The 13,234-nt window shown below is 39.9% G+C and overlaps 1 protein-coding gene across 1 annotated transcript; it reads right to left on the reverse strand.

Annotated features, from left to right (window-relative positions):
* Window positions 1-507: 507 nt before the first annotated feature.
* Window positions 508-3,019, reverse strand: alkbh6 (alkB homolog 6). Its single transcript, XM_076273780.1, has 7 exons — window positions 2,940-3,019; window positions 2,706-2,780; window positions 2,502-2,570; window positions 2,323-2,383; window positions 1,898-2,049; window positions 1,642-1,740; window positions 508-1,257 (listed from the first exon to the last, which is right to left on the reverse strand). The coding sequence occupies exons 1-7, from the start codon at window positions 3,012-3,014 to the stop codon at window positions 988-990; spliced, it is 801 nt and encodes a 266-aa protein (XP_076129895.1). The 5' UTR covers window positions 3,015-3,019; the 3' UTR covers window positions 508-987.
* Window positions 3,020-13,234: the final 10,215 nt, after the last annotated feature.

Raw genomic sequence — 13,234 nt, forward strand, 5'->3', positions numbered from 1 at the left:
AGTTCTAGAATAGCAAGCTATCAAGAGCAACAGCACATTCTTGATAGTAAACAAAAATGTTGCCTAATTTAGTTAAAACGACTAAAGTTAAACACCCCTTGTCCAAAATATTCACGTTATTTGTCTGATTCATTAGCCTTTAACTTTGTTGATTGGCTTTACTAGCTTCCTGACATAGGCTACCCTTGCACCTAGCAAGCTAACCCTGTTTGCTTCATTCATGTACACTTCATTCCAGTGCTAGAACAATTTCTGATTAAGGGTTAAGGCAAGGTTAAAATTTTTTTGCCATTTCATAAATAACCTTTATCCAAAAAAAGGTTCCTGAGGACCAGCTCAGTATTTTTTATAAGGACAAGAAGTGAAATGTATATAAACATTTGCTTCTGGCATGCATTCTAGGAAGTACCATCAAGTGCAGATGTTCAAACCTGTTCTAGTTTTACCAGCAATAATTGGCAGATATGCATGCATGTCAAGAGGTCTAAAACAAACTGGTCACATACGTTTTTGTAAAGCATTTTAATACAGTTATACTCATTATTAGTAGGGTGAGTTTGGAATTAGGTAGCAATTAGCATTTTACTTGAAAACAATGACTGGACAATACTATTGCACACACGCACTGCAGTTCTGGAATAGCAGGCACACACACACACACACACACACACACACACACACACACACACACAGTCCCTGAAGCTTTCTAACAAAGCTTACCAGTTAGATGTCTCACAAATTAGTGTCATCAATGGTGCCACACCACACAGGTTTGGGAACAGCTTACATCATGTACTGTATGTCTGCTTTCTTCCCACACTTTCCTTTCCTTAGATACAATTTGTCAGATTCCACAACCCACAAAGTCCACACAGCTATTTGAAAAATAGCTGTGTTTGCTGAGGACTGATCATACAGACTTTACTTCTTGCCTAAATGCAGAGCGCGCTGACAATGTCTTTTTCCTCCTGTCTGACAACAGTAACATTATTTCCTGCCAAGCAGTATGTTGGCATGGACGATCTTCGGTACGTGGCGGATGGTGAGGGACACCCTGGTCCCTCTGGTGAGTGCCTCCCCGGGCTGGGCCAACGCAGAGAAGAGGTTTGCCACCCTCTCCGTCAATGTGTCCTGGCAGACATTCTGGATGCCGTGGAGCAGGTGCTGATACATCTCGTCCTGCAGGATGAGCAGGCTCCGCGGCCGCAGCAGCAGGGAGAGCAGGTACCGGCTCTCCTCAGTCTGGGGCCCCTCCATCTGAGTGTGGAGAAACAGGAGGAAATGAGAGAGCAGTTAAAGACAAAAGAGAGATACACCAGCAAACGTAGCCTAAGGTATGATGCTTAGTGTATACTCATAGGCTCAGGACAATTTTTTGTGACAATTCACCAGGAGAAAGCTAAGCGGTTCAATTCAATAACTGCCTGTTTTAGCCAAGTAATGCCTACTTATTGCATTGCAAAGAAAAAAACATGCTCAGGTGAACATGGCTATATAGTTATCAGGGGAGCCAGGGGTGAGACAAACGTCTCCCGAATCATCTTGGGTTATGTGTTAACTGAGTAAGCAAATGTGTGTCTGTCTGTGTGTCTGTCTGTGTGTCTGTCTGTGTGTCCGTCGTGGCGTTCTGCTCATGCTTACCTCACACTGGCTAATGGGCCTGTAGAAGTCCAGGAGGGTATGAGAGCCCAGGCTGATGGTTGTTACAGTGGGGTGATAGAGAGGGCCATCCACATGTGGCTAACACATTGGTCATAGAGAAATACACAGGTAGAGAGAAAAACATTATGTCATCAATCACTCTGATTCGAGTATCACAGAGTCCATGAGGAAGTGTCATTAGTAAGAGGATTAACATAAGATGGGTTGTGAACAACAGTATGAGGACAGTAGTTACCATAATGCCCTCCCCCTGTGTGTATTCATTCACTAGCACATGATTAGCAGCCTTTCCAGCAAATGCTCCAAGGGCAGATATTCTGTTTGTGTATTTCAGCAACCAATCAGGGAGCTTCTCTGCAAGCATACCCTTTGGGCGAGGCAGCCCACCTGAAAAGAATAAGGGAAAGGAATAAATATAAATCTAATGCAGAAATACATTATAAGCCAACACTTTGCCGTGTGTGTTTGTTTAGGGAAAGTCCCATAAGGCTTCTTGAAATGATGGAAGGTTCAGATTTATTTTAACATATTTTAAAACACATCTTGCACGACTGAAGAAGGAAATTCATTAAAGTCTTGTCTTACACATTTTTACATCCTACCTACACAAGTTATTTTTACATCCTACCTACACAAATTAACATTAAGAAACATACACACCCCAGTTTTGTAGCCTCCTTCCTGACAACTGTGTCCATTTAGGTTTGGGAGCTTTGTACACCTGGAGCATGTAAGAATTGAGATGAACATGGCGTTATCTTGAATCCGTTACGCACATTCTTTACAATGGCAAGTACAGCAAACAAAGTTATTTTGTGTTGACGTGGGCTAGTTTCCACCTCTTGTAAGAGATACTGCTCTTCGACTTCTGTGATAAAATCTGGGATGTAGTATACTGTGGGTGGTGCCTAGAAATAGAAAAGGGGTGCACGTGCGCGTGAATACAGAGACACATGTGTGCACAGGTGATCATAGGTAAATGAAACATTAGCCTAATAGATGTCGTAGCGTAGCTCACATAATGGTTTATTAAAATCGCTTACATTTGTTACAATGTACTCTCCCAACTCCTTGGATATTTCACATGGGTATGCCATGTTTGGTGATGTAAACATTGCCTGGAAAAAAAGTAAACTCTTACTCTGTAAGGCTCATGACATTTCTCATACACGCATACAGGCTCCGTCCAATAAGGTAGGCTTACATTTATTTCAGACTTGACTTTCTCGCTAGCAGGATATTAATAAGACTGTTCCCGTGCAAACAGCATAGCCTACCTTTTCGTTTTTCGCCAACAAGCCGCAAGCCTGCTTGCTACCGGCGGTTAGGTTACCTCCAATCTGTCGTATCATGTCTGTTGTTGGTTGCATAGGGATCAGCTCTCGATTATACCGTACGTACTGCCATCTAGCGCTATGGAATATAATTAAAGTATCCTAGGCTGGTTGTTGCAAACCGCTGAGCAACTGGATTGTAGAAACACACATTAGGCTACAACGTTCTCTTTGTCTGTAGCATAGACTGTCTGTAGCCTAGTCTTTCCTGATGAGGCTATATTCAAGATATAAAATAAAGGTGCATGTGTTCGTGAGTCTATATTTATCATGTGTATCTGTTTTAATCATTTGACTAGGCTGGATTTCCCACCTCTTCACCACCAAATTCAGCATCAGCATCAGCATTGCAGCTATGGAAGCAGGTTACCATGGTTACACCAGAGGCAGAGCGCATCTTCAATGGTTTACCTTTATTAATGGCTATTGATCCAAGGAGCCAATGGTGGTACGTTGTTCACTCTGCTTTATTTATTTCTGTTAAAATACTTGAATGTCAATTTGCTCTTTTGTATTTTATAACACACTGTTGTTGGGTTTAGTGCTGTCATTTTGCATTTTTAATAAAATAGCCTAGGCTACAATTGCAGAAACACTCACAGGAAATGTCAGCACCACATTCAATACACCTATATCCCCATTTTTGTAGGCTGTTTATGGTGTTAGACTTACATTAAGGGCACTGGTTAGAGGTCACTTCTGTACAGATTAAACAATTTCACACTTTCATTCTTGGGATAAAACATTGGCTTTAGAAAACCATTTTAAAATTTTTCCACTGTGATTCCCAATCTATTCTGTAATTCCCAATCCATTCTGCTAGTTGTTCATCAACTTGCATCTTTCTATCAGTCACTTTCAGTGCCATTGAGCAAATGTTGCCTGGACAGATTTTGGATCTTATAAACTGTGAAACAAGAACCAGGTACATTAGCGCAGATTTGCTGCGACTGCCCTGGGCTGCCGTAGGTCTGTGCTGAGGGGTGGCTCAATAGGAAGAGCAATGGAATCGTGACAAGAATACAACCACAGTGACATCTACCTCTGAAAAGCAGCACTCCACAAGGCAAGCCTGTCTCCCTGACAACATGATTTTTTATCATCATTGCATCTCTTATTATCCTCCATCTCAGGGAGTGAGAGAGAGAGAGAGGGAGAGAGAGGGGGGGATTAACTTGAAGAATGGACTAGGAGACACTCCCTTTATCCTCAATTGCATTCAACAACACTGCTACATTCTCCCAAAAGAGCTGCTGCTCCTTTACATATTAATGCTGTTTCTTATAGGCATGCTATTGTTGGATTGTCTCCTTATGGTTGCTTCAACGAAAGAAAGCTGGATCTGATATGGCATTGATCTGGTCCTAAGTCAGTTGCCACACAGCTCATAGTTTGTGGTTGACATCATCTCTTATAAAAGCCTGTCTAATTAAAATCTAAAGCATCCACTGAGTTATTGTTTCAGCTAAGTACTTGGATCTATTGTCGGAATGTGATTAGGTTATATTGATTTTCAACACACACATTTAGCAGAAGGAAAATGTTTGGTGAATGTGTGGTGTATCAAGGTATGTGCTATACAGAATGTTCTAGAGATGATCTGTCAGTTTGAGGATGGCGAGAGAGGGGTGTGTGCTAATATTGAAAAGTGGTTAGAAATGATGTGCATTTCAAGATATGAAAACAATGATTATGATAATGAAAATTAAAAAACAAATTAACTTGAATATTCAATCTAAAGCTATAATGTGTTGTTTTGTGGAACATTTCTTCAAGACTACAAATATCCATCGATTCTTGACTCTTAAAAAACACATTGGCAGATGTTCAGGCATCGTATGCTAAACGTAGGCCTTAAAATAAATAGGATTGAGATATATAATTACGCAGATATACGGGTCAATGTCTGTCCAATTGTTCCATAAGTAGTACACTATTTTTACATTTTTACACTATTTTTTATTTTTAAATGGCCACTTAAGTTTGAGGAGGACTGACTGTCAAAGTTGATTTATTTTCCAGTTAGGATGCCAGGCCTCTCTCTGATGGAGACAATGGAGACAGAGGGCATTTTGCTTATCTCTCATTAAGGAATTGATTGAATTGTGAAATGCCACTTCTTACGAAACAAGATTGCTGGGGCAGCTAGCTAACTGTGTTGAGTACTTGGAGCTTGGACAGCATGATCAGAGGCTGAGTGGAATAAAGTTAATCGTGTCATTGCAGTGTCACACACTCCCTGCAGCTGGATAACTAAATAATGGCGATATGAGAGACACATTGCAGATTTGGAAAACACACTGTGTTGGATTTCTATCAAATGTACCTTTATGTTGGTGCATGTAACTTGCTTACTTTTTTCTTGTTTCATCCAACTGGACTTATAATGGTGTACAAGGGTGGCAAACTGAACAAAAAAAAGCATAAGACAGAAAGAGAGGGGGGGAGAGAGATAGGGGAAAGGGAGTGAGAGAGCTATACATGAAGGAGGGGAATAAGACAACAGAAGACAGGTGGTGCTAAAATGAACATTTATAATGACTCTTCGTTGTTGCCGTCAGAAAATAATCTTTAAAAAAATCAATATATTAACACTGAGATGCTGACTTCACTGGTAATCCACAGGTCAAGAAACACAACTCACTGATAGTTTTTGTTTACAAACACAATACTACAGTCACATTAAATATTTACGACCCTTTGATTCTCATAATCAATGATGTTAAAACAAATCAATAGTAATAATAATCATATCATTAAAAAAAAGACAAATATTAAACTCTCCAGTCATCCCCCATTCATTTCTGCTGCTCTCATTTATTGACAGTATGTAACATGTTAAAAATAAACAACTTACTGTATGGTATATCCCAGTGGAAGGACCATGACTGGCAGCGAAAAGCATCTGTGGCCTGTCACTTATACATTCAATGCAACATAGAGTACAGACTTTGTTCTTCCCTCTACCCGATTGTTCCATTCTATGGACTTCCTGCCTTTTGGCAGTATCTATAACAGATTTATATATATATATATATTTATTTATATATACATTAGGCATGTCGAGTTTTGGCATTTGTGTGTTAGTGAACAGTACACAAATAAATGGTTACATTAACTCTGAGTCTTTGTGAGGTGGCTTGTTTAGATGTTTCCAGAGGCTGTCATCATTTGAGACATATGAAATGTGGGAAAAGAAAGCCCTTTCATACATACTGAAAGAACACTGCCCTAAACACTGATGTATAGGAAAATGTAATCAACCACAGTGTAAGGCTACCAATTACCAATTCATGTTAAACTTTCACCTGTGAACCACAATTTCAATTCATGCTGCCAGTCACGTCATATTTTCATAATATTTTAATGGACTCCATTCTCAACATTAATGATAATAATAATATAATAAAAAAAACAATCAATAAGTTTGCCATTGAAAAAAGTCTTTCCTTATCTTTTCATTCAACGTTTTTGTCAGCATTTAAGTCCTGTAATTGTCTCATGACAAAAAAATGACTGAAAATGAATAATGCACAAATTTGTTTCCAGAGTTTGGCAATGGAGTCAGTGTGAGAACTCCAAATAGGTTGAATGAATGACAGAAGGTCAAAAGAAGGTCACTGGAGTTAAATTCAAAAGTCATGGACCAAAGGGAAACTCTATGACAGGCGTTGACACATCGTACATGCCCATCTCTAGCAGAGGAGCACATTTTTCATCCCTATGAGGGTGTTAAAAATATGACCAAGAGACCTGATTGAGGGAAATTGTGGGGAACAATCTTACAATAGACATGGAAGAACAGAGAGATAAATGTAGCTTTAGCCAGTTATAGCAACCTTAACAAGCACCATGTGGCTAAAAGCTCACTCATGGTAAGTATTAGCTTGCACATGCAAACAGTGCCACAACTGTTTGTTATACATTATCCAGCCTTATAGGGTAGTGTTGTTTTGTCTTGTCATGGTATACTTTAGCCTACAAAAACCAATGCTCTATCAGCATAGTATATTCTCGTTACATCCGCCAAGGAAGTTATGTTTTTTTGGCTCAGTCTGTTTGTTTATCTGTCAGAAGGATTATTATAAAAAAATAAATAATAAAAAAAAGGCTGGTTTACATGAAACCTGGTGGACAAATGGAGCATGGGCCAAAGAAGAACAAATAACATTTTGGAGCAGATCTTGATCAAGAGCCAGATCCTGGAATTTGTTTCTCTTTCTTTAACAAGATGAGGCATACTGGCCTTGGCGGAGGTCTACACTCTCAGAGTGTTCTGCTCGTTTTTAGATAAAATTAGCGATTGTTAGCTGGTGTTAATGAGCCTGTCCTTTATCCGGTCCTGACCAAGCCATCTACGTCCACTCATTTTGTATGAACTGGTTGATGTGTATCTTTTTGTTATGGAAAGGAACAAACATATTCCATTTGAGGATAAAAATGGGTAGAAAGAAAGACATGGACAACCCTGGAATGCTCCTGCCTCTGTTTGGCACTCAGTAGATATGTAAGGGGAAAGATAAGGGAGGGAGGTAACCACGACAACCATATGGGTCATTCTGATAATGTCAGACAGTGCTACACACATTGAAACACACACATACAGACAGACTGTTCAAATAAACTCATTACAATAGCATAAATTCACTAGTCCTGCTCACACAACATGACAGATACAAAGTGCAATTTTTTAGATCGACATATAGGTTAACGCTAAACTTGACCCCTTCTGTTGGGAATGAAAACAACCCTGCCAATGCGTACACAAGGTGATGCTCAGGTTTTCAGCTACATGCAAGACACTGAAGCGACACCAGATATTTGGGCACAAAACTAAAGCATGACAGTGAGCCCAACACTAAAGCAAACATGAGTTTGCAGGACGGTGTCGCTCCCAGCCTGTGTGGCCCTCTGAAAAGAGAGCAGGGCAGAAGCTCCAGTCTATATCAAGAAACCTGCAACACCTGTTGATGTCAATTAACACTAATTTGCACTGCTCATCTATGTGCTGCAGTCAAAAGTCTGCTAGGGTGCAGTTACATCTTGACAGACATTAATGTCATGCTGACACAGGTGCATGTGGTGACTAGGTAAAATCTGGCAAACTCCTGTGGCAATATTGGAAGTCTAGCCATGAATGGAGCTGACCACAAAAAAGATTATAATGTTATTAATCGCAGTACGTAAAGCCAGAAGTAAATTAGTTGCCATGGAATTGTAATGGAACCTGGAGTCCAATTGTTTGATTTAATTGTGCACAATGCTGGTATTTGTGGTTCAAATAGGGACAGCTTCCTCTACAGTTGCCAGGGAGCTAACTGTTTGCCATTGCACATTTAGGGCTGTTTCCCCAAGGGAAGCAAGTGTTATGTTACCTGACGCGAGAGTCAATCAGAGCACTACAAATGGCCATAGAGTAATAGTTGCATTCAAGTGCCACATTATAATGACTGCAACATTTTAAAGAGCAAAAACGTTTTCCTTTCGGGTTCACAATACTTAAATATCACAATTCAACTACCACAAAAGCGTAACTATCCCCTAACAGTCAAAGTTTGATCAATCAAATGGTTTTGAAAGTTGTGACGTTCACAAAGATGTGTTAACTGAGCACATGAAGTGTGTGGGGAAGGAACACACAGACAGACTAACATAAAGTCGTAGGCCTACTATTCCACGGAATGTAAGAAGAGAACATGGAGAAAAGATATCTCACTCTCACCTTCCACACAGTGGACATACATGAACAAACGCTCATACAGACACACACACACACACACACTGAAATAATACTCATAGACAAACAGTTCAATTAAATAGTAATAATTGAAATAAGAAGACAGAGACATGGCCAATGGGCTCTGTCTTACATTGAGTGGTAGGTATTGCAATTCAAAATGGAAAGTAGGCAGTAAAGATCATATACTGAATGCCACACCAATGTAAGTCTCCAGACTCCAAACAAATACATGCTGAAATTGTGCATGGGCTGTTACTGACTTTCAGGATGAATGCACTTAATAGTAGTGTGAAACTGTAGTCCTATTCTGATCTCATTTATCAACAGACTGGTTATTAGTGCCAGGACGTTCATTCAAATTGCATCCGCTATTTTACAGAATTGCTCAAGAGTTGACAAGAATGTTTTTACAATGAGCTCTGTGAGGCATAGTGTAACCTTCATTCTGATTAAAATACATTTATATGCATATACTGATTACAACAACGACAAAAAGATCAGCAGACAAATAAAGAACGACATATACACACATACATTCTACATTTCTCCGCTGCATTTTACCCTGCCGAAACAACACAACACTATCTGCCAGTTTTCAGGATTTTCTGACCCAGGTTGCCATGGTTACACGTTTAGATCCATGCACATAGACCCATGATGGGCGCCCTCCCACCTAGCTGCGTGGGGGAAAAAGATATGAAAAAAATATAAAGAACTTAAGAAAGTGTAGAAATGGAGGAAAAATGAAACAGTGCTCTGTAATTGACGCATGCAGACACGTCTCAAAAATATTTCTTTTTTCAGAATTTTTTTTCTTTTTTTTGTGTTTGTTTTGATTCCCTTCCCCACCCTGTAGTTCACTTTGATATCATGCAATAGAGACGTGCAAAAAGATAACACCTAACTCCACAAAACACACTTTCTTGATCATAAATGGTGGTTAATATGAATACTTATAGTATGTTAATGCCTACTCCATGCCAACCTATAGAGACATTATGAAGAAAGAATGCAGTTCTGAATGCCAAAGCCACAATTGAAACTAATGCACAGGATGCATGGACAACACGTGTAAAAAACCCATATGGATGCATTAAAAAAACAATCATTATTTTCTTACTCTATGTAAATATGGGGTAAAACAACACTAACATTGCTCTGTGTCTGCCTTTGTTTTTTTACGTTATGCGTTTGATTATCTTTTCTCTTAAACTAAAAGATATAGACTGATTGGCACTTGATCAATGCATCTACAGGACATATTGGTATCTAATGTTTGATCACACATCTACTGTTTTGAGAAGCTGCGCATGTACTATTTTGGCACAGGTTGACTTTTATTACTGCGTCTAGGTTACTTAGAGTTACACCTCGTTTCATGCTCTTCTGTCACCAAGAGCACTTTTCTAATCAACAGACCAGACATTTTTTTAAACTAAAATATTTTGTATATTTCACTTATCAAATAGCAGCATTTTTATTATTTTTAACTTACAGTTTTACAAAAAAGTACATGTAAACCTATTCATTCAAAATTTGTTTGTAAATTCAAAGGTTCATACAACAGACATAACAAAAACACAAAACTGGACAACATGCTACAATATTGCTTCCAATATTTCTTTACATTTTCTTTATGTTTGACCTAAAATCATCAAAATGACGTAGATATGGACACCAGCACTCCAGAATGAGCAAGTCTAAATGCACAAAAACGATTTTGCAAAAGCTAATCTTAATCAGGCTCTTGTTGGCACTTTCCTCATCCACACAAATATAACATAGTTCACACACTGAAATCCACAGCTCAAGACTGTATTTTTGGACTACAAACTATTGTTTAACTACACTAAAAGTACACATAGACCATGTGACAGGACGGTTTCCACAGTAGAAAAAATTAATTCAGACGGTTCTCAGAGAGAGAGAGAGAGCAAGAGATAGGATATATTCTGTATAAACAACAACAGTGACAGTTGTTTGAGCTTGAGGTCACGATCAAGTCTGTCTCACACGTGGAACTCTTCCTTGCCTATACAACACTCTTCTTGTCAACTCTCACCCTGACTTCGAGTAGCCTATTCTCTGTTACAAAAAGTCCCTGTCTTTACATTTTTTTTAGGTAGAACTACTGTGTCGATTTCAGGCTTAAGACAAGTTGAAAGACGGTTTCTGACAGGCCTATCAGCTCACACCCTGGGAAAGGATCAATGTGCGTCCTGGACTGGGTTGTAAATTCAGCCGTTCGACAGGAATTAACACGAACCAAAGTGAATTCTCGAAATGTCCAAATGTCTTGTTGTCCAGGACTGCACCCCTTCCTGGGAACCAGGACTGTAAATCACTGCAGTGTCAGTGGTGATAATCTGGCTGATGCCTCAGTCTGAGAGCTGTTGCCAAGGGGTTACGACCCAATGACCTCTGCCCCCTGAAGCCCATGTATCAGCCGTCATTATTTACTCTCTGGAACATCAAGAAGACAGGAGAGACAGAGAGAGAGAGAGAAATAGAAAGACAAGAGTGAGAGAGACTAAAAAATGTAGAGTAAGGAGAGAGAAGGTACGGGTAAGAAGGGGCAGAAATGCCAACGAAATAGTCTTTTGAGGGGAGGGGCGGAGGAAGAGAACGAGATATAGAGGAAGTATATATGGGCGGTAGATGTGTAGTAGAGGTAGCTAAAGGGGAAAAACGGACATTTGACGTTACCCCTTTTTTTCACGACATGCTGGGTCTGGAAACTAGACTGCTCTGGAAGAGTTTGGGATGGAGAGAGGTGGCGCTTAACACCAACTGGAGAAGACACACACCCCCTCGAATATGGTTGTGCTTGAGTCTTTATGGTGGAAAACTTCAAGTTTGCACCCAAACCAGAAACTACCATTGAACCATGCATCTTTAATGTTGATCCAGTGTGAGGTTCTGATCACTGAGGTCTGATATAATGGAGGGTATTTTGCCATCATAGCAAGTATATATGAGGAAAGACACACGGACAGTTTCCCATGTAACCTAACCTCTTATTAACATCACTTTTTCATCACGATCAGGCTGTTAAAACTAGCTAGGATCTCTCCCTCTGTCTCTCTCCCTCTGCCTTTCATTCTCATATTTGTTTTGAGAGAAGGCCTCTCTCCTTTTCCTCCGCAAAGCTGATTATACAGCCTGCCACCAAGGCTGTTGATAAATGTCTTCAAGACTTGGGAGGAATGAGGAAGGGAGGGGAGAGATTTTTAAAAAAACAACAACACAGGATTGGGATGAGCCTGGACACTGCTATGCCACTATAAATAGAAAGGGTGTTCGAATGGAGAGCTGCTAACTATTGACTGGAGACGCGAGACTGTCGTAGCACGACGGTGGATGACATTAGCAGCCCCTCGCTGTGCAACATCGTTTTCAGGAGACGAGCAGGTGCTCCAAGGGTCGACGTCATTGTGCTGTCCTTTTGACTCATTGCTTTGTTTGGGGGTTTGCTCAAGAACATGCACACACTAACGTCATGTTGTGAGTGTTGGTGTGTGTGTGTATGTAAAGTACATTCCATAATGGGGTCAAACCCTGCATGCTTAAACAGCATGGACACCCGATTCACAGTGTGGTCAGAGGGGGGAACCCATGTTCTGTATTGTTTTTTGTTTGTTTTTGTTTGTTTTTGTATTTTTTTTTACATACGTAGTTATAAGATCCCATATTCCCTAGGTGATCGTGTGATAAAAAAACAAAAAAAAAAAACAGTAAATTAAATTTAAGAGGATATTTGTGAATGAACTTATGGGTAGCAGCAAGAAAATTGATGTTATCGTTCAGCTTGTCACCAAATATGTTTGAGCCTTTGATAAGTATGCGCCATATGTTAAAATGTTAGCCACAGCAACAGCAACAACATCAAAACATGCCCTCACAAACTGAATGTTTTTTTTTTATCTGGGTATGTCTACTGGGTGTACATACCACACGTTGTGCACAACGGTCAGCTAAGTGCCCTGACCTTTCACTCTGTTGAATAGAGAAGATCATTCAAAGGGCATTAATGTCCCCTCGGTCGCCTTACAGTGCATATTTTTTTCTTAAATCTAAATAAGAGTTCCACCTGCTTTTCAGCACTGAACTTTTTGTGTGTAGTGCTACATTCACATTGGAAGTTCCCTTCGGTTTTGATTACCCCACTTCCCACCCCTTCGTCAATGCAGATGTGAGGTACAACAACCTGAGCTGCAATCACAGGCGGTAGCGCTAAATCGACACACACAAAGAAAAACTTTCACTACCATTGGAGAGCAAGTTTTGTTTTCAGAGACGGTCTGGACATGTCGGGTTTGGGTCATATGAGTGCGTTTGCAGCGACACACAGGAGCACAGCAGATTAAATTGTTAGTAGGCCTAGGTTAAATTGCTGAAGATTAAAGTGTGAAGGTTCATCTCGCTGGTGTCCTCAAAGTCTGAACAGAGTCAGTCACAACAGATGTTGACGATTTTTCCCCCTCCATTTCACTGAAAA

This window comes from Alosa pseudoharengus, unplaced genomic scaffold (assembly GCF_046254945.1).
Source record: "Alosa pseudoharengus isolate Yale_2024_CS ecotype anadromous, Long Island Sound unplaced genomic scaffold, YU_APseudo_1.1 YU_APseudo_1.1_scf_8, whole genome shotgun sequence".
NCBI lineage: Eukaryota > Metazoa > Chordata > Actinopteri > Clupeiformes > Clupeidae > Alosa > Alosa pseudoharengus.